The sequence below is a fragment of the Saccopteryx bilineata genome, chromosome 6 (genome assembly GCF_036850765.1).
Source record: "Saccopteryx bilineata isolate mSacBil1 chromosome 6, mSacBil1_pri_phased_curated, whole genome shotgun sequence".
In the NCBI taxonomy this organism is placed as follows: domain Eukaryota; kingdom Metazoa; phylum Chordata; class Mammalia; order Chiroptera; family Emballonuridae; genus Saccopteryx; species Saccopteryx bilineata.
In genome coordinates this window covers 12221529-12243463 of record NC_089495.1, presented here as the reverse complement: position 1 = coordinate 12243463, position 21935 = coordinate 12221529, and the positions used below count along the sequence as shown (strand labels likewise).

Below are 21935 nucleotides of genomic sequence, written 5' to 3'. Positions count from 1 at the left end.
AAAAATCATTACAATCTGAAGATAATTCTTCACAGTATCTAAGTACGTATACCCCCCCCCCCCAAATGTAACTTCATTTTAGGTTTCTGCTTTAAGGAAGCACTGGCTAGGACTAAATGACAAAGTTAAGAAAATACAAGGTTCACAATAGAATATTAGAAATCAGCCTGTACGCTTAGTTTATCAGGTAGACGGCACAGATTTAAAATTGGTACATACAATCCTACTGTGGTTTATAAGTGCTGTTCAGCATTTAGAATGACTACTAACAACCAAATATGATCCCAAAATATTTTAATGAAGGAACTGAATGACTGGGACTGTGGTCAAGAGAAAATTCAGTATAATAACATTTCCATAACATAGAAAAACATCTACTTCAGTTATCCCAGAGAGAAAAAAATAAGCACATATGGTATACTTTGCATATTGCTGACCATAAAAACATTCAGTTTTCCCTGGGTGGTTACCATAGTTACATGAGCCATTTATAACATTGAGAGGGGGAACTAGGTCACAATATTGAAGGAGTTTGAATTATGCAATTATGTTTCTTAAAACCAAGGGCAAGGGTTTAAAATTTAGGGAAGAAAGATATGTTCAAAGTTCAAACTCTTGTCTAATTTTGCTGGTGAACTTCAGAATTTGTCCAAAATTGAATAGATATAAATTGTTCAACCTATACAAAGACTGTAATGACTAGATCTCTAAATGATAAGAGATGCCAACACAATCTATCAGTGGAGATACCCCTTTATCTTAGTGAGCTCTCTTACCTTAAAATGTTTTTTACAAGTAGTGAATCCAACAATAGCCTAGCATCTTGAAATAGCCAAGCCATGTGCAACTGAAGTTTTGACCTCTTACCTCCTTTGAAACCCCAAGGTCACTGGATTGAGGGCAGTCTCACCAGCTTGAGTGTGGGGTCACTGGCTTGAGTATGGAATCATTGAAATGATCCCATGGTCGCTGGCTTCTGGCTTGAAGCCCAAGGTTGCTGGCTTGAGCAAGGGGTCACTGGCTCAGCTGGAGCCCCTTCCCTGGTCAAAGCACATATGAGAAGCAGTCAATGAACTAAAGCGACACAACTGTAGGTTGATGCTCATCTCCCTTCCTCTCTCTCACTTTCTCAAAAAGAAGTGCTGGAAACCATGTGTCCTTTACACTTAGTTAATTTCAACAGCAAATGCCTTATCCCATCAGCTCCAGATGAAGTAAGAGTGGTCTTTTAAAAGTAAACTAATGCAAAAATAAACCAATGCTACTGACCAAGAGTTTTTCTAAAACTTTTTTTTCCTTTTAAATGATTCTAATTGATTAATTAATGAGGCCTTATTAGAGCTATTGTTAGATTAATTACTCTTGGTCCAGCAGTCTGGTTAATATTGATTTATCTTCTGAGGGTAACAATTTTTTTAATCGCTTATCTAATTTATTTTAATAAATTGAGGTTGTCTGACTCATATAAATGGAAACCAGTATATCTCACTTAATACCCCTGTTTCTGGAAAACTGTGTTTAAACCTTATTTCACTACTACAGGTAATTTTAAGTGTGCTAGTTCTATGAAATAAGATACCCATGTTTTGAAAACAAAAACATTTAATACAAATAACTTACCTGATTTTCTTTCATTTTCCAGACTGCCCCCAGTTTTGTTCTGCTAGAGAAGACAGAGGTTATATTCTTCATTAGCTAACTGCAGCCTAGGTGTGGTTCCTTTTGCTTGTTTTGGGTATACATTCCAGACCCTTTAGCACAATACCCTTTGGTCACATCTTCAGGGAGAAGACTTTGTAGAAGTACTGGAGATGGTCTGACCTGTGGTGGTGCAGTGGATAACGTGTCAACCTGGAATGCTGAGGTCGCTGGTTCGAAACCCTGGGCTTGCCTGGTCAAGGCACATATGGGAGTTGGTGCTTCCTGCTCCTTCTCCCTTCTTCCTCTATCTCTCCCTGTCTCCTTCTAAAAATGAATTTTAAAAAATTTAAAAATACTGGAGGTGACAGCAGAAATATTTACTCCCTGGGTAAAGGAAGTACTAGAATTAGATGTTTAAAAGATATGGGGGAGATGTATACAGAGAGGTTTAAAGGCTAAAAAGCTATTTGAATCAGAAATAATTATTTGAGCAATTAATGGCAGTGGTACAATATTAGAATTAAAATTTAGGGATCATAATATAAAAATTTTATCTATGAAACTAATTGTGTTAGTTTTATTGTAATAAAAAATACAGTTATAATTCTATAGAGTTGGCCTAATAGCCTCTAACCTTATCTTTGAAAATTGAGTACTGATTCAGAAATAATTCTAAAAGAGCCTAGTGGCTTCTTTACATGCTGTTATCTTAAGAATATCCCTAACTTTTTTTATTCGGGCAAAAATTATCTCCCAAAGAAGAACAGTCTAGTGAAATCTGGTAGTGGCTGCCTCTGATTTAGGGCCAGAGAATCTGGAGTGGGAGGGAGACTTAGTTTCCACAAATGTCATTTTGCACATTTGATTTTACTGATATATAAATTACTTTAACAAAATTTAAACTTTATTTTAAATATAAAAGAAGCAAAGAAACTTTCTGTACACTAGAGTGACAAAATGCATATGGGTACTGGGAGAGGAGCATCTAAGTAGATGCACTAACTATTCAGGGTTGGTGACCTTTATCTGAACTGTTCTACCATTATTAATGTCTATACTTCGCGTACCAGCATATTGATTGCACATATATTAGACAAAACTAAAGTCAAGAAATATCACAATTGATAGATTTGAAGCTTTTGAAGACTTCCCACTTTAGGAACTAATCCAAGCAGTTTGGACTCAAACACTTTTTTTTTTTTTTTGGTGAAGCTTGTCAGTAGTCTAGAAGTTGAGAGGTAGCTTTTTTCTAATATAGTATAGCCCTCAATGTGTTAAGAGCTTTCTTAATTTTTTGTGAGATCTCATTTGAGTATTTTAAGTTAAAGTGGAACAATTTTTATCATTTTTATGAATCAGATATTTGGAGATTCATATTAAGGTTGATGTTGCCTGACCTGTGGTGGCGCAGTGGATAAAGGGTCGACCTAGAACACTGAGGTCGCCAGTTTGAACCCTGGGCCTGCCCAGTCAAGGCACATATGGGAAGCATCTACTATGAGTTGATGCTTCCTAACTCTCTCTCTCCTCTCTCTAAAAATCAATAAATAAAAAGTAGAAAAATAAGGTCGATGTTAAGATTGATGTAATGCCATTTATAAGTTCTAATTATGATCTTGGAAGGGACTTTTGAAATATGTTCACGCAAGTAGTATTCCCCTGAAGTTTTTATTGTACTGTAGAACTGTGGTCTTCTCTGCAGGACTGGAACTTAGCAGAAGTGTCTAGGGAAGAGGAATGTGTACACAGGTAGTAGTTGAGAAAGGGAAAAGACTGGGAGAAGAGCCCAATGTCATGCAGTGAAGATGAGGGACAGGAAGCAGCTATTAATACTTATGATGTATGGCTCAAAGCACTCTTACTCTCCAATAGAATAGATACTGGGAAATGAATAACATGCAGGAAACAACTGAACAGAGTGATCTGAGCAGTTCCAATACCTCATATAAGACTTCAAAAAATTATTTATCAGTGTGTGGTGTTGCTCTCTAGGTAAGAATGGGAGTAACAACTCTACTGTGGGGAGAAGGAGGGAGAAGCATGAAAAGAACAAGTAACGGAAAGGTCACGTGGACAGGACAGGAGATTGATTCAGGAAGTTTCTAGGAGGTAGTAACTGGGTTTAGTGACTGTTTAGGGGTGGGGGAGAAAAGAAGTCATTTAGGGTTTTGGTTTGGGCCACAAGTAGATCACAGCAAGGCTCTGTGAAATATAATATCCAGGAGGCAAAGCAGGTTTGGGGGAAAGATATAAATTTAAATCATGCAAGAATTATGACCCCATAGTTTTTGGTATCTTTGGGCTCTCTCAACCTTAGGCCTCTTACACATAAAGTGGTTTCCTATATGTAACCTGCTTATTTGTGAAGAACAGCTTGATATAGAAATTGGAGGCTAGGGATGTGTTTGTTGGGAAGATTAGACTATAGGAAATGATTTAGATATGTAGTAGTCATAAAAATATCTCCCCAAATGCTAGGACGCAATTACCTTTGAATTATTTCTTAGTAAGCCAGGAATTGGTAATAGATGAAGCAAGGACACACAGACCCTTGTGAGGGGAAAGTTAATGCTGCAGTTTGCTTGCTTATTCTTTGCATGCCTCTAAGAGAACGGTGATTAACCTTTGGCCAACCCTGGGAATTTGGCTCTTGGAGTGTTTTTGTGTTAGTGATGATTTTGTTATATACACCTGGAGCAATGGATCATGCCACATTGGATTGTCACGTTGCTTTGCACAAACATGTGCACCTGGTTTCATTGTTGGGGTCCTGAGTTTCTGTTCCCATGGCTGATTGCACAGCAGAATATGTGTATATTTACTGCCCCCGTAGAAGTCTTGGGCCCTAAGACTCATGCGCTTCCAGAGGCAGACACCTTCTATACGTGCCTCTAGTTGACTGCTATAGAGAATTCCTGGGTAGCTTTAGACAGAGGACACTGGAAGCCTGTGCCGAGCCTCTTGGGACTTTCCCAGTGCATCCTGTTCCTGTTGCTTTTGCTCTTTCCCCTTTGCTGTCATCAGTCTTAGCCATGTGCATAACCTGCTGTCGAGTCTCGTGGGTCTTCCTGGGATCACCAAAGCAAACAGCCATACACAAAGTGCTGACTAAATTAAAAACCCAGTCTGTCTGTCTAAATCTTGATAGGATTCACTGACTAGAAGGATAGGCAACATATGAAAGTATCTGCTGTATGAATTAAAGCTAAATCAAATCTTTGATCCACGTCCAGGAAACACTTAGAGTCTATAGGCATATAGTCTTCTGTAGACATGCAATGTGCAGGGAAAATGCTGACAGACTATAAAGAAAAACAAATTATCAATAAATGCAGAAACAAGGTAGAATAAAAGAACTACTGGTTTGTATTGGTTTCCTAATCTCCTTTATATGCTTACTGTTGCATCAAAATATTTTTAAAACTAAGAGGAAAATTTACCTCTTTAAATCTACTGATGTATTACAGAATTGTATCCCTGAATCCTATATAAATTTAATCAATGTCACCCCCCAAAATTTAATAAAAAAGCATATTAAAAAAAAATAAACCTGTGCTTATTTTGGACTGCATAAATACTTGATCTTGAGGAAATAAATTTGAAAGACGCACCCACAGGTTTCATTTTCAGTGGAAAAGAGACCACTGCTGTCCTTGTTACGCTATGAAGAGCTTCATATAAGAAGCTGAATGTTGCAGTAAAAGTTTCATTGCTTGCCTGTGAGTAGCAGAAACTCATCTTTTGAAGAAATCCAGAATTCGTCCGGGGAGAGATCAGAAATGTTATCTAGGGTGTACTGTCAGACTGCAGTTGATGAAGTTCTTTCTCTTCTCTCAAGTTCTCAAAGGGAGCAGAAGATTCAGGACAAAGGTCCCCTACCTGGTCCCTCAGTGGGGAGGCAGGGAGAACCCTGTTCCGTAGGTAGTTTTCGGTAAGACTTGAGACTGATAATCTCTCTTCATTCTTAGGGTGAAACAGTAGTGGAAACATTTCAAGATTTTCTTTATCAACGTGATTTTTCCAAAACCCAAGAATCTTGTTACTTGGGGTCAAAACATTTCTCCCAGGCCTCAGGTTTGTGTTCAACTAGTGAATGAGATGAAGTGTTTGTTAAATAAGCTAGTTTCTGCTGACATTCTTGGTCTTCAGAAAAATCTGGCTTTTTACTTAGAAGTATGCAAGTCACCTGTCTGTTCAGACACCCAGTTTAAAAACTCTTCCTTTACTAAGCCACCAGATTTTTCTGTGTATCAGGAGATAAATGTGCCCTCATCCAGATTTTCAGTTTTTAGAACATACTAAAGTGAACTGGCCTTTGTTTAAATGCAGTTTACCAATTTTGTTAAATCACTCGGAACTTGAGCATTTCATCTCTGTGAGCTTTTCTTCCGCATCTCGCCGTGAAGAAAGCATTGTGCTGTGACATTGTCAGGCTTTGCTCTTTTTACAGGGGAGGTGAAGGTGAACTTCTGACAGAGCCTTGCATTCTCTGGACACCATCAGCACAGATTGTGAACACAGTTCCTGTATAAAGACACAACTTTTATTTCTAGACAGGAAAACACTAATGTATCTCAGTCTTTGCTTGTTTCAGGTGGATCTTTACAGCAGGCACGTTTTCCTGAGATTTATCATCATTTACACATCTTACCAATGCACCACTGTAATATTTATCGATAAACTCTGCTGACTCATCAACCTGAATAGAGAAGCTATTGTTTCTGTTACATAGAACTTTTCAGCATCATGAGACACGTCATCACTACATCAACTGATCATTCTATTGAAAGTAGACTCTTTTCAATTTCTCATGTTAAACCTTATTCTAGCATTTTACATGGTGGCCTTATAAAACTCACCAACTGCATGACTTTACCTTTTCTCAATTAGTTCAGCTACTAAATAAATTGCTTTTTGAGCTTTTCACTGAATGTGACTTTAAAAACAAAACAAAAAAACTTGATATCCTTGGTTTTGAATTTCCAGTAGCCATTTAAAAGAATCAGCACCTTTATTATCAAACAACTGATTTGTAATTAAGTTCTTTTCAAAGTTTTTGGAGCCACTGTTGCATTTTTAAGTTGTTTGACAACACACCAGGAAATAGGCCAATTTTGATTACAAGCCCATCTGAAACCCACTGGGATAAGTAACTTTTTGTGTATTCTTCATTTTACTAGTGCAATAGAAAGATCCAGAAGGTTGTAATTAATTTTAATTACTGAACTGTCTATAAGAGGAACTGTCTGTAGCCCCCAGAATGTTCCTCTTCACTCCCATATATTTTCCTAAAATAACAGCCATACTAGACCATCAGACATTTTAAAAAATCAAACACAAATATAAAACAGAGGCATAAAAAAAGAAAAAACAAGAAACACAAGCAAAAAAAAAGTAATAATTTACTTTTACCCTTCACAATCCATCTTTTTGCTATCTATATATCAGCAAAGCAGCGGGGGTGGGCAGCTGAGTTCTAACGCATTAAAAAAAGTTCCATTTTTAGAAAGGACATTTCCCTCCAATATTCCAAGTGGCGGAGCTTATTTACTGCTGTCAGTCAGTGGCATGTACGGGAAGAATGGGGGAGTTGTCATTCAGGATGGAGACTGACACCATCTCCCCCTCTCCACCACCCGCTGCAATAGTGCTGACCAATGATCAGACGGACCCCTTATCTAGTGTCAAGACTCACCGAGAATGGACTCAACACTACCCTGTGCCCTGCCATGGAGGGCTGGCTGAAAGACTAACAAAAAGGACAGTTGATCATTGTGTGTATTAGCTTTGCACAGTGCAAAATTTAAAAAAAAAAAACTGGTTTTCAATCACAGGCTCTTGTGGAACCCCTATTGATACCTTACAGAATCCATGGCTCCCTGAAATTCCAGTTGAGAACCCATTCAAAGATAGTAAGGTTGGGTGAGAACTACTTTATTCATGTGGTCAAAGAAAACTTCTGAATTGACACTCGAAGGATATAAGCTATCAGGCCAATCAGTCAGGGTCTTAATCTTAGTATCTCCAGTTTCTTTCGAAGTGTGTTTTTATTCATCCCCCCATTGTGATAATAAAAAACATTTAAGTGTGGGTTGAAATGAACTTAAATACATCTTGGATACCTGGAAGATTGTGTTACTCTTTGAATATTGTTGGTTTTCTATCCAAAGACATAGGAAAGCTCCAGCATCCAGGTAAGAAAGACTCAAGTAGTTCCTGTACTGGTTTTTTGTAGATGGTTTTTATGTGTGGTGGTGCTGCTGCTGCATCACATAACTGTACTACATATATGTAAAAGATGTATTTATACTATATACATACCGATATATATATAAAACATGACTGTGTGTGTGTGCAGTTAGCTCATGTGGCTTTAGAGACTAAGAATCCCAGGACCTAAGCCAGCAGGCTGGAGACCCAGGATAGCCGAAGGTTCCAATCCGAGTCTGAAGATCTGAGAACCAGGAGAGCCAATGGCAGGGGTCCCCAAACTATGGCCTGGGGCCACATGCAGCCCCTGAGGCCATTTATCCGCCCCCCCACACACACACACACTTCCAGAAGGGGCACCTCTTTCATTGGTGGTCAGTGAGAGGAGCAGAGTTCCCATTAAAATACTGGTCAGTTTGTTGATTTAAATTTACTTGTTCTTTATTTTAAATATTGTATTTGTTCCCGTTTTGTTTTTTTACTTTAAAATAAGAAATGTGCAGTATGCAAAGGGATTTGTTTATTGTTTTTTTTATAGTCCGGCCCTCCAACGGTCTGAGGAACAGTGCACTGGCCCCCTCTGTAAAAAGTTTGGGGACCCCTGGCCAATGGTATAAATTCCAACTGATGTCCCAGCTTGAACAGTCAGGCAAAGAGAGCAAATTCTCTCCTTCAGCTTATTGTTCTGTTCAAGCCTTCAGTGGGTTGGATGAGCCCAACAATGGGCTCTGAAAGTCTAGTATTCAAATGTTAATCTCATCACTCACAGACACACCAGGATAATGTTTAACCAAAATTTGGGTACCCCCGAGGCCCAGGCAAACTGACATATAAAATTAACTAACAGGACACTATTACACATACTGTTTCCAAATGATTGTTGATTATGCATACTATTCCCAAATTCATTCATCTTCTGTGTTTACCTTTGACGACTTAAAAATGTTTTAAAAGTGGTAGAATAGCCCTGGCTGGTTGGCTCAGTGGTAGAGCGTAGACCTGGCGTGCAGGAATCCCGGGTTCAATTCCCGGCCAGGGCACACAGGAGAAGCTCCCATCTGCTTCTCCACCCCTCCCCCTCTCTTTCCTCTGTCTCTCTCTTCCCCTCCCACAACCAAGGCTCCATTGGAGCAAAGATGGCCCGGGCGCTGAGGATGGCTCTGTGGCCTCTGCCTCAGGCACTAGAATGGCTCTGGATGCAACAGAGCGATGCCCCAGAGGGGCAGAGCATCGCCCCCTTGTAGGCATGCCGGGTGGATCCCGGTCGGGCGCATGCTGGAGTCTGTCTGACTGCCTCCCCATTTCCAGCTTCGGAAAAATGCAAAAAAAAAAAAGGTGGTAGAGTAATGAAATAGTTATTCTTTTCAAATATACTCTTTCTGTGAACTACACAAAATTGGAATTTGTAAATTTTTTTTAAACAATCTCTGATTTTAGAATTACACATATTATCTAGAGTGAAACATAGGCTGGTATGTTCCTCATGGACACTATCCTTTGACCTCTGCAATGAAATTTTATATGTGATTTTTTAAAAAAATGCCTAGAATGGACTGAACTGTTACGGCTGTGATGAATGCAAAATCAAGTGTTTTAATAATTAGATGTGCCCATTGCCTATTTGTCCAGTTACATTTGAGAGCTATAAATGTCAGATGCATTTTGCTCAGCAGTGAGAAGTTGACAGTAACATTTGTGAGGTCTGTCAGGAACTATGTAACACGTTAGCCACGCAGCATGCTCTAGCTTCATTAAGGCAAAGCTGCAGTTCTGCTGTCTACTGTGCCCCCAAAAAAGTCTTGAAAAACTCAATGACTTGTTTGCCACTGCAGCTGAGATTTTTACCTCTATTACTTGACTCTTAACAGAAAATCTTTCTTCTTTAAGGATACCTGTAGTTGTAAGAGGCTCCCTTATTAGACCGTTAGGATTACATGGCAAAGGCTACCTGGGACAACTCATTTTTAAGCTGTACCACCTTCTATACTGTATCTTGCTCAGAAGCAAGGCAGTCAACACGTGTCATTTATGAAGTTAGAAAGTCAACATTTTAAAGTTGGTAGTGGTAGTAAATTCAGACCTCAGTGGTAGCAGACTAATGGGCCCCCAAAGGTATCCATGTCCTAGTCCCTAGAACCTGTGAATATGTTACGTGACATGGCAAAGGAGAATTAAAGTTGCTGACAGAATTAATAAAGCTGATACGATGATCAACTAGTCAGATGATCTTGAACTATGAGGATTTCCTGTGTGAACCCAATGTAATCAATCCCAGGGGTCCCTATGCGTAGAAGAGGGGGGTGGGGAAAGGGAGAGGAGAGGCAGAGAAGTCAGGGTCAGAAGGCAGCAGTGGTGTGATGCCAGCTGAGGCTCAGCCCACCATCACTAGCCTGGCAGATGGAGGAAGGGATTGAGCCAAGGAATGCAGGGTTCTGGAAGCTGGAAAAGGCAAGAAGCATACTCCCTCAGCCTGCAAAAGGGAACACAGAACTGCCCACACCTTGGTCTGAGCCCAGGGAGATCTATGTTGGACCTAACCTACAGATTTGGACCGCCCCAAATTTGTGGTGATTCGTTACAGCAGCAGTAGATCAATATATAGATTATGTTAGTTTGTCTGCTGTAGGTCAATGCTCAGTAGGAAAGCTTGGTTTTGATATATGGGGGCATGAATTCCCTTACAATAAAAAGGGATAGAGTTTTAAATTCTAAAACCCATCAAAGTCTACAAAAAATTCACAGACCTGTTCCATGGGGACAGAGTTGAGCTGACCTTATATTCTTTTCTATGTACCACTCTTCTCCCCTCTTGCTTTATACTGACAGATCAAAAGGAATCAGCAAGTTTTACTTTTTCACTATTCTCCCTGAACCAACATCACACTGAAATTTATTGTCTGACTTCTGCAGAACTATCTTGCATGGTTGCAGAAGTAAAAATCTTAAAATCTTTACTCATTTACGTTAGCTCACTTCAGCAAAGGTGACAACCAAGAAAAAGATTAATGGAACAAAGAACAAGATGAAAGGGAAATTGACCAAGAGAGGGTATGTTTACATTAAATGTACTAAAAAACTTGAGGTAATTATGTGACATTATCTGTAGGACAGACCACAAAGCAGACTCAGGTTTATTCCTGAGCTGCCTGGTTCCCGAAATCCCCCCAAAGGTTTGTGAGTAGAGGAAAAAAATCCTTAACCCAAGCAGCCTTACTTCACCTGGTAATACAGTAGTTTGATTTTAGGCTATTGTCTTGGAATAATTCCCTGTACGTACAGAAGGATGTCGGAAAACGCAATTCATTAACGAGTATAAATACTGCCCCCAGCATCTACAAGTAACTCTAGCATTTGCTACCCCCAGTTAGTTTGTTGGAATTTATATGCTATCCATGCTTCACAGAACCACCAATATTTATGTCATATTACTTTTTTAAAGTAGGATTTACTCATACAGCAATCTCAGGGATTCTAAAATTTCAAGGGACATTATTCATGGTATCAAATGACATCCACTTTATTCCGTGTGAATGGCGCCCCCGTGTGTTGTGCAGCTCATAGTTCTATATTTAAGGTCCTGATGCCTTCTGTATTTCTTACTCAAACATCTGTTTCTATCTCTTGGACCCTCCTACAGAGTGATGCATTATAATAATTATTCGTTATAGTCAGAGTAAACCAAGAAGGCTTAATAAGTGAAAACTGTCATTACTCCCACCGCTGCAATTCTGTCAGGGGTGACATGCACGCTGTAGAGGTGAGGATCCATGTCTCAAATGACTGCTTCCCTTCTTCACTCTCAAAGTCTACCAGGGCTGGAGCGAGTGGATTTTCATTTCCTCACTATCCCCAGCAGGGACTTCAGTAAAGTCACATCCTCCTCCTCTCCTTCCCAATAAATAAACCACAATAACAGAACGACCTACAAATTTGAATTACAGGGAATATTTTCCAAATAGTCTTATTTTACTTTCCTCTTGTTGATTGCATTCAAAATTTTGAAACATGAGGACAGAAGGGTGCACATGTGGTAAGTTCCTCATTAGGTATGTGTGGTCCACCAGCACAGTGCACATAGCTAAGATAAACTAGAAATAAACCCATGGACTGGACTATTAGTTTTGATTTTACAAGAACTAGTTTTCCCTTAGCTAGTGTAGGAAAAATTTTTTTTCCTTTATTATTAATTTTAATGGGGTGACATTGATCAATCAGGGTACATTAGTTCAGAGAAAACATCTCCAGGTTATTTTAACATTTGATTATGTTGCATACCCATCATCCAAAGTCAAACTGTCTGCCTAACCAGGTGGTGGCACAGTGGATAGAGCAACGGACTGGGATGCAGAAGACCCAGGTTCGAGACCTCGAGGTTGCCAGCTTGAGCGCAGGCTCATCTGGTTTGAGCAAAGCTCACCAGCTTGGACCCAAGGTCGCTGGCTCGAGCAAGGGGTTACTCGGTCTGCTGAAGGTCCGCAGTCAAGGCACATATGAGAAAGCAATCAATGAACAACTAAGGTGTCGCAATGAAAAACTGATGATTAATGCTTCTCATCTCTCTCCGTTCCTGTCTGTCTGTCCGTATCTATCCCTCTCTCTGACTCTCTGTCTCTGTAAATAAATAAATTCACTATCAAAGTCAAATTGTCTTCCATCACCTTCTAACTGGTTTTCTTTGTGCCCCTTTCCCCCCCCCCCATAACCACCACACTCTTGTCCATGTCTCTGAGTCTCAGTTTTATGTCCCACCTATGTATGGAATCATAGTTCTTAGTTTTTTCTAACTTACTTATTTCACTCAGTATAATGTTATCAAGGTCCATCCATGTTGTTGTAAATGATCCAATGTCATCATTTCTTATGGCTGAGCACAGATAAGGAAAATATTTAATGAACAAGCAGTGAAGAGCAATGAGAAGATTCTTATTTATTATTGATTACATCTTTGATTATATCATTGCCTCTGTAAACTGCCCCTTTGCATTCTACAAATAGAATGTCTAGAAAATATTTTCCAAGGATTATTTCAGATACACATTTGAGCAATGTCCTTTAAAGTTTGCTTCTTTAGAAGCTTCCTAGTTTAAATAAAATTTGTCAAATTTTCCTCAAAGTGTGATTACACTTATTTTCTGTAATACAGGAAACAAATATCATGGGACATGTCTCATTAGTGTTCACACTCAGTGCCCAAAATTAGAACCAAGCCATTCTTCGGTCTGAGAACACTAGATTTGAGTCCCTGTAACATTTCCTAGCTCTGTGATTTGAGCAAAACAATTTATAATGGTCATCAGTTTTCTGTAACATAGGATCAACAATACCAACCCACCTCACAAGGTATGGAAAGGCTTAAATCGACATGTAAAACACCAACATATTGTAGGTATCCAATAAATGGTAGCCATTCACATGGTGAGTTCTTGAAGTGCTGATAGTTCTATTGGTATTTTTTGAACTAGGCAAATGTGGGCATTCAATTAATAATTATTGGACTTGATATATAAATGGACCTTATGGACTTCTGCAATTATATTTCACAATTAAAAAAATAAATGGTGGCTACTTTTAGTATTATTAAATGTTAATTTATGTGATGGTCCCTTAAGCCTGACCTGAGTCCCTACTAATTACAAGTTCTAATATGACATCGTATTTAAGAACAGATTCGTTTCGTTTTGCAGAACAGGCAGCTTTTGTCCTGCACCTACTCTAGTACCTGCCGCAGAAGGAAGGAGGCTCACTACACTGGGCCTTCTAGTTACTAACTCCACTTCTGCCCAGAGTCCAAAGAGGGCTGCAGAAACTGAGAATGGGAAAGTAGAAGGAATTCAGCGGGGCTGTGGCCAATCTTCTTCGACCAGAGTAAGTCTGCTTCTATCAGGGACCCCGTTTTCTTTGAGGAAATATGGCTAAAGGAAACCTTGAAAACCACTGCTCACATCTTCAGAACTCAGGTTCTACCATTGGAGAGTATCCAAGCCCTGGTAAACTGGTTTACATGAAAACAGTCATAAGAAAAACACTTTCTGTGCATTTGTCCTTGCACTCCGTTCAAGTTACATGTATTATATAATAGTCCCATGTCTATATAATAGTACAGTGTATTTACTGTTTGTGTTATGTTGGTTTGGTTGCTTCCTAATGACTTCCAAGGATTCTGTTCTACTCATATGCTTCAAAATCACCAAAAGCATTTTAATGGTTCCTGTTAAGGACTTGTGTATAAAAATCTCATCTCTAGTCTATATGGTGGTGGTGGTGGGGGGAGATCGGGACCTGTACCTAACCCTTCCTATTTAGTATTTCTTTTCTTTCCCATTAATTTTGTTTGGGATCTTTTCCACTAACTACATTATTTTTCTTGCTGTATAAGCAGCAAGGGACAGAAAAAGGTAACTTTGAAAACTAACTTTAATTTTCAGACAATGATCTTCCTTCAATAGTTTTTGTGTGTGGGTGTGACAGAGACAGGGACTGACGGCAAAAAGGGAGGGAGATGAGAAGCATCAGTTCTTTGTTGCAGCACCTTAGTTGTTCATTGATTGCTTTCTCATACGTGCCCTGACCAGGGGGCTACAGCAGACCGAGTGACCCCACACTCAAGCCAGCGACCTTGAGCTCAAGCTGGTGAGCTTTGCTCAAACCAGATGAGCCCGCGCTCTAGCTGACGGCCTTGTCTCGAACCTGGGTCCTCCGTGTCCTAGTCCGACCCTCTGTCCACTGCGCCACCGCCTGGTCAGGCAATAGTTTTTTTTAAAAAAAACAAAAAGGAACCAGGAAAGTGGAGGTTAAGGCAGGTAACAAGAAGTAAAAAGGGAACGGCTCTAGCTGGGACAGCAACTAAAAACTGTTCAGGGAGGCTGGAAAATGTGAAATTCCTATTTTTCTGGAAAAAGGGTAGTGGGAAAATAGCTTGACAACTCCTGTACTTATCTATTTTTAATTGGTAGAAAGCTGCAAAGAACTTTAATTCACTGACCACAGAAAATTTTGAAGTCATACTAGAATCAATAGCCGTAGATTGGCCAATGCTTATCTAGAAAGTGAGTCAACATAAACCTTGAGCACAATTTTTGAGGACCAAGCCTACTAAGTAAACTACAATAATGCAATTATGGGACTGACCTGGTTCCCAGTTGATGCTTGCTTTGGGTTACCTTCTCACTGCCATTACTCGGGAATCTAAATAGCAAGAGGTAACAGCCCTTTCATATATAATTTAGAAGCAGGCAGGCTTTTGATGATACACATCAAAAGTTTCAGAACTATGTGTCCTATGACAACTATCCCAGTCAACAGGCAGCACTAGCAGACTTGAAGAATATTGGTTAAAACTCACAACACCATTACTATTCTTCAAAGTTAACTTTCTAACTTCACTATTAAAAAAAAATCCTGAGCCTGACCTGTGGTGGCGCAGTGGATAAAGCATCAACCTGGAAACGCTGAGGTTGCCGGTTCAAAACCCTGGGCTTGCCTGGTCAAGGCACATATGGGAGTTGATGCTTCCTGCTCCTCCCCCCTTCTCTCTCTCTCTCTCTCTCTCTCTCTCTCTCTCTCTCCCCTCTCTATAATGAATAAATAAAATCTAAAAAAAAAAAAAAAAAAAAGTTTAAAAAAAAAAAAATCCTGATCTTTGCACTGTCAAGAAAAATCAGTCTCGGGACATCATCTCACTTTATAATTCAGTTTCCCACCTTAGTAATCTATCTTATTCACTAAACTTGATTTGTAAACAAACTTCAACTGCACCCATAAGGGATAATTCCCTAGTTGAGAATATTTAAGACAAACAAGTACTACACAGAAGCATCAACAAACAGAAGAGCTATTGTGACTCATTTCAAGGGAATGAGGCTTTGAAGATGATGTGGTCACTAACAAACTATTTGAAAACCAGCTTGAAGGGGATTTTCAGAAATTTTAGCATTTGGAGAAGTGAGAAAGCTAAGCAATACAAAATCATAAAAGCTTAGGCTCTGGAATCAGACAGGAGCTTGAATTGACCTTTGATCAAATTACCTGGGTTTCCTAATCTGAACAATGGGCCAAATGAGAACAGCTCCTCAAAAGGCTTTGAGGAAGTTAGAACACAGGTATAATCAGTTGTTAATAAACTAGGGTACACTGCACTATAGTGGGCACTTTAAGTGCATATCTTGTTTAATCTTCAAAGCTCTCTGAGGCAGGTATTAGTCCAACTTTACAGATGAAGTTCAAAGGTTAAAATCCAGGATCCTAGGTTCTCAAGAATAAAACACCAAAGCCTGTTTTATTTTGCACTATACTCTCTTGCAGAATTGTAAATACGTATTTCCTTAAATCATGAATTCTTTAAAATTTGATTGAGCATTTTATAAGCTTTTAATGTTTATAGCAATTAGTTTACAAATTAAGCAATACTTGTTTTTACACTAAGCAGCTTCCTCTAAGTCTACCATATCAAAAGATTACTAGAATTTAAGATATTACCAATAACCTTTATATTAACTTGAAACAAGCCAATTTAGGAAATTACCAAACTACCTAATTAGATACATTACTGAACTTTATTCTTTGTAATATTTGGTTCTTTTCTGATAATCATGTCCCACAAACTACACATTCCAAGACTTAAGAGGTAAAAGTGCTTTCATACATTCATGCTATTGCTTCTCATCAGTTTACAGAATATGGACATAACTTAACTTATATATCCAATTTAACATTCTCAAGTCAATCATTTTTAAGTTATCTGGTGAATTAAAAACAATTGATGAATATTTCAAGTATATAACATATCCTTGACTATTATTTCTAGAATATAAAATAGAAATAATGTCAACGTACTTGAGTTATGCTACTTATGTTCAGTTTTCTTATTCTAATTCAACTGGTGTGAGAAAGGTCATTTCTTGATTTTTCTTTGTACACTATCATCATTACTGCTCAACGTGCAGCACCTCAAAAGCCAGACAAAAAGCTGCAAAGGTAATGAAACATCTTGGGCCAGTTTGAAGAAAAATGGAACATATGGAAGAATATACCACAATAGAGTAATACAATTAGAATAACAAAAAAACAGCCTGACCTGTGGTGGTGCAGTGGATAAAGCATTGACCTGGAACGCTGAGGTCACTGGTTCAAAACCCTGGGCTAGCCTGGTCAAGGCCATTATGAGAGAGTTGATGCTTCCTGCTCCTCCCCCCTTCTCTCTCTCTCCCCTATCTAAACAGAATAAAATCCTAAAAACAAAAATACCAGAAAGACAAGATTCCATTTCATTCCCAACAAATGTAAATCATTTGAACTAGCTCATTAAAGAGCTGAACACTCCTCTCTACCCAGTATTCTTTTAAGATCTGTAAACAAAAGCATCTACTATCCAGTTCCAGATTTCCAAACTGTCCCTTCTCTATTTATGAAGCTGCATATCAGCTATGAAGTTACTTGGTTGTAATCTATGATGACTAGTAGCAGGAAGCTTGTTTGCAGGGAACTGGTTCTGACTTAAGGGGGAAAAGAAACACAACTTCTTGAAAAGGTAAAATAGCTTAAAGCATTTAATATCTAAACAAATCAATCTGTTAATAGCAGTAGTCACAAAATATGCATCATATAGAAACCCACATTTATGTCTTTTCAGAAAGAGTGTAAATTGTATTTTACCTCAAAACATAAATTATTAACCCACTTAAAAGAATCTGCAGTGGTCAAAATCATGGTGAATTTTAAACAACTTCAGAATAAAATAACCTTAAGTACTTGATACCTAAAAAATGCTTACAACTTCTCATAAAAATAGTCTGAGGCAACTACTTTTTCTTTTATTAATAGATACAATCAACATTATGGGCAACATTCTTAAAACCTTAAACTTCAGACTTGTAGACATTCAAATACTATGGTCCCATCTTCTTGATGTGGGAGGTTTATTCCACTAGGAAAAAAAAGCATGGTAGACAACCTAATACATTTTCACCAAATCAAAGGTAGTACAAAAGTTTTAAGACTCTACAGAACTACATATCGTACCTAATGTATCAGTAAAAATAGAAGACAGTATTTTCTTCAGCAAATAAAACAGCATACTGGTGTGCTGTTAATGCATATCTTAATGTGCACTGTCATTCATAAGTTATTTACAGTTTCTACTGTGTGAACTAGAATGTAAATTTTCTGCAAAATTGGAAAAAAGCAATACAAAATTTGTGAAAGCCTGTGTTTATATTATACAAAAGTAAGCCAGTTTGTCTCTTCCAGTACCAGATACTGTATGCAGAGATATTTTGCGCATATTATAGTAACTCTTGAGGATGTTTTAATGCTGGAGGTAAGTTTACAGGCCTTGATTCTTCATCAAGGAGCACTAGGTCTTCTATTTCACTGCCTCTGTATTTCCTTTTACATATTTTTACCACCACCTTTTTCTTGAGAAATACCTTCAGTGCTTCTCTTGATGCAACTGCTTTTGCATTTTCTTTGCTTTTTCCACACCCAGTGCCCAAATACACAGACTTGCATCTCAATTCACAGACAATACTTTCTTGAGAGCTCTTATTTTGAGGCAGATCTGCCAGTTCTTTTAGGGGGACAAAAAACACATCCAGTGTTGCTTTCAGAGCCTCGATGGCTGCATTTAGGAGCTCTCCATGATTCACATTGGGACTAAAGCCACCAACAGCCACCAACTTCCACGCCACTGTTTTATACAGTCTATTAAAAAAGGGTTGCTTCTGTTTCACATCTTCATTGGTTAACTTGCAACAGGAGAACCTGACAGAACTTTCACTTGACTGGGAAGCACTCTTAGAAGGCAACTGGGAGGTGCTAGTCTGAGAACCACTCTTAGAAGCCAGCTGGGACACACTTGCTAAGGAAGTGCTCTTTGAAACTAGAGACCCACTGGTCTGCGGGCCACTCTTGGAAGCTAACAGTGCTGCAGCTACCTGCGAAGAGCTTTTGGAAGTCAGCATGGATGCATTCGTTGATGCGCTGCTCTTGGGAGTTAGTGAGGACATACCCGATGAGGAGCTGTTTGGGGGAACTGATGAGGAAACACTGGCCTCTGAACTGGTTTTGGTAGTTAACCCACTTGAAGCTGTCTCTGAACTAGGTTTGGAAGACAACAGCGGCAACTCTATTTCTAAGCTTCCTGAGGAGCCCAACAAGGGCAGCTCAACCTCTGCCGTGCTCGGTGAAGCTGAGACTGAAGAACCTTCCACAGCACTCTTTTTAGGTGATCCACTTTGTTGACTGGACTCTGTGGACTGGGTCACATGACTATTCACACTGGCTTTCAACAACGAAGACACAAACGATGCCGAACCGTGCTTCTCTGGGGCTTCTGATTCAGAAGCTTTTCCAGACCCTGCCGTTGTTACCTGAGAGGAAGCGCTGCCACTGCTCTGGCTGGAAGCAGGCCGATCTCTGTCACTTGCAGAGCTACTCTGATTCGAGGTGCCAGAGCTCCGAGTAGAGCTTCCGCTACCCTCGGATTTGCTAGATGACCCCGAACACGCTGAGCTGTTTTCCTGCTGAGCTGATGCACGTTCTGTTTTGGCAGAAATTTTTGCATGATCTTGCTCAACTGCAGAATTGTTTTTTCCTTCTGTAAGTCGTTTTTTCAGTGGCTCTTCTACCCCTTCTAAAAAGAAGAAAAACAGACACGTGGCTAAGTCTACCGCATACACATCAGCTAAAATTTATGAGACAGTCATTAAAATAAAGGCACAACGCAAAAACATTTCAGGACCAGTAGTTTAAGACACTTGGAATATTTTCATTAATTTCTTAAAACAGCACTAAATAACATCATTAACTCTTAGAGTAGTGAGTTTTTTTAATGCTCAGTGACCCTCAGGAGTGAGTTTTTTTCCAAAAGATGAAATTAGTTCCAGTTCCAGTTTTATTAACTTACAAATCATGTTTGTTTGATAACCAATTTATGGAAACAAGAACATACATTTGCCTTTTTTTAATGTTGCCTTACACATGGACGATCGTATTACTCAAAGGGTTAATTTCTAATATTAAATATCAACAGCACAGACATTTGACACTTCAAAATCTAAAGTGGTTAAAGAAGACTATCAAATTCAAAACCTAAAACAGACACATGATTTACATTTAACATTTCATCTTAACATTATATAAATTTCAGTTTGTTAAAAAAAAACCAATAATTCCTAATTATATCAAACTTAGGTTCTAAACTCCTATGTATGTTCACATCTATGATCTGCTAACCATTGCTACTTGATATCCCTCTTTTCTTCACCTTGGCAACCAGTTCGTCTCTCGTGGTATGGATTGGAGCATCTGTCACTTTGATGCCTTCAGCCATACTAAGTATTTTATCCATAACTTTTTGAGGGTACCTGAAAAAGAGAAAAAAAGAAAAAGAAAAAAAAAACCCCTTTTAAAAAGTGTTTTTGATAAGCTGCTACTTCTGGCATGTGAACGGGCCACAGGAACGGCATTTCCTGATTGTAATCAAGAAAGTGTCTCCACCAGGGTCCGGGAGGCGGGGTCCCCTCTCAACTTGGAACTCAGTGTCCACCCGAAAGAGCACAGTCGGCCGACAACTTCACCCAACGGGGACGAACACCCCCAGACAGCCCCTCCCGTCGGCTTCCGGCAGAGCCGTCTTCTCGCCCCGGAGGGCCGCCAGCCCCGCGGCTTCCCGCGCGCCCCGACCTCCCCTCCCCGCCGACGCTCCGGGCCGCGAGCCAGGAGCTGGAGACAAAGCCCGCAGAGCCGCCGCCGGGCGTCCCCACTCACCGGCACCCGAGGAAGACGTGGTTGGCCCAGGCCATGGAGAAAGAGACGAGCTGCTGCAGCTGCCGGCTGCGGGCCCCGCCCTCGGCGTCCGCGGCCTCCTCCGTGTCAGTGGAGGCAGCGCCGCCCGTGGGGGCCAGGTCCCCGGCATTGCGGAGCAGAAACTCCCGGCGGTGGCGCCAGTGTTTGTCAGTCTCGCCGTCGCAGCGCAGCGCCTCCACCCAGACGGCCACCCGCGGGTTCTGGCTCAAGTACTCCGACACCTCCTGCGCCATGTTGGGCCTGCAGGTCGCGGAGGCCGCGAGCGGACGGTGCACCAGGGAAGAGGTCGGCGCGCCGGCGAGCAGCCCTGTCAATACGGCCCGCACCGGCTGCTCACCGCAGAACGCCCCTCGGGAGGTCCAAACGCCAAACAACAGCGCCCGGAACAGCTGAACCGCCCACTTCCGCCCGCCGCCGGCTCCTTCCCTTTTATAACCTCACCGCCGCCGTGGCCCCTGCGTTTTTCCGGCGCGGCCCTCCCAGAACGCTTTGCGGCACGCAGGCTGCCGCGACGCTGCGGCCCCAACCGGCGGCGCGGGGCGGGGCGCTCGCCGGGGGAGGGGACGGGCGGGAGAGGGGACGGTGCTTGGGCCACCCGCCCCGCGAGGGCGGGCCGCAGGTGCGTCCCCGGGCGCTGTGGACCTCGGCGCGGACCCGGGCGTTCGGGCTTGGCTTTGTGACGCTGCGTGCTGCGCCGCCGCCCTCCCGGCCCGGGAGGGTCCTCCTTTGCCGCCGCGGCGCGTCTTCGGCCGTGCCAAAATAAAAGCTCTTCTCCGTCTTTCGATTGTGTCGCAAACAGCTTCGAGCGCTGTTTTGAATGGAGTCCAGCGAAGCAGTCTGAGGACGTCCGGGTGGCGGCGCACTTAGGAATGTGGGGGTGCAAAATAAATAGTAGTAACAAAGCTAGTAAAATTTAACGGTTAAATGGCGTGGAAAAGTGCCTCTTTATCTCCGCTGCCCCTGACGTTTCCTTCTCAGAGCTATTATTTTTCTTGTCTATTTTTCCATTTTAGAATGTTTCCACTTAATAACATTTACGGCCGGCTTGGTTTTTGTTTCCAATTTCAGGTATCTGCATAATTTAAGATTAATAATAAGCTAAAGTAGGTGATACAATGGTACATTGCAAAGTGAAAATTTTCCTTTTACTAAATGTGGATTTTGATATTAAAATGCTTGAATCAGAATAATCAAGAAAAAACCCCTGTCACTTAGATAAAGTTAACAATAAAAAGCCATGTAATTTATACAGAGTGGGGCAAAAGTAGATTTACAGTTGT

At 40.6% G+C, this 21935-nt stretch overlaps 1 protein-coding gene across 2 annotated transcripts; it reads right to left on the bottom strand.

Moving 5' to 3' along the window:
• Window positions 1–15522: 15522 nt before the first annotated feature.
• CDKN2AIP (CDKN2A interacting protein) lies at window positions 15523–21209 on the bottom strand. 2 transcript variants are annotated; one of them, XM_066235782.1, is made up of 3 exons: window positions 20617–21209; window positions 20083–20213; window positions 15523–19480 (listed from the first exon to the last, which is right to left on the bottom strand). In XM_066235782.1, the coding sequence occupies exons 1-3, from the start codon at window positions 20886–20888 to the stop codon at window positions 18132–18134; spliced, it is 1752 nt and encodes a 583-aa protein (XP_066091879.1). In that variant the 5' UTR covers window positions 20889–21209; the 3' UTR covers window positions 15523–18131. The 2 variants fall into 2 exon arrangements, with proteins under 2 accessions (XP_066091879.1, XP_066091880.1); XM_066235783.1 differs by having other exon boundaries at window positions 19344–19480; window positions 20114–20213; window positions 20617–21203.
• Window positions 21210–21935: the final 726 nt, after the last annotated feature.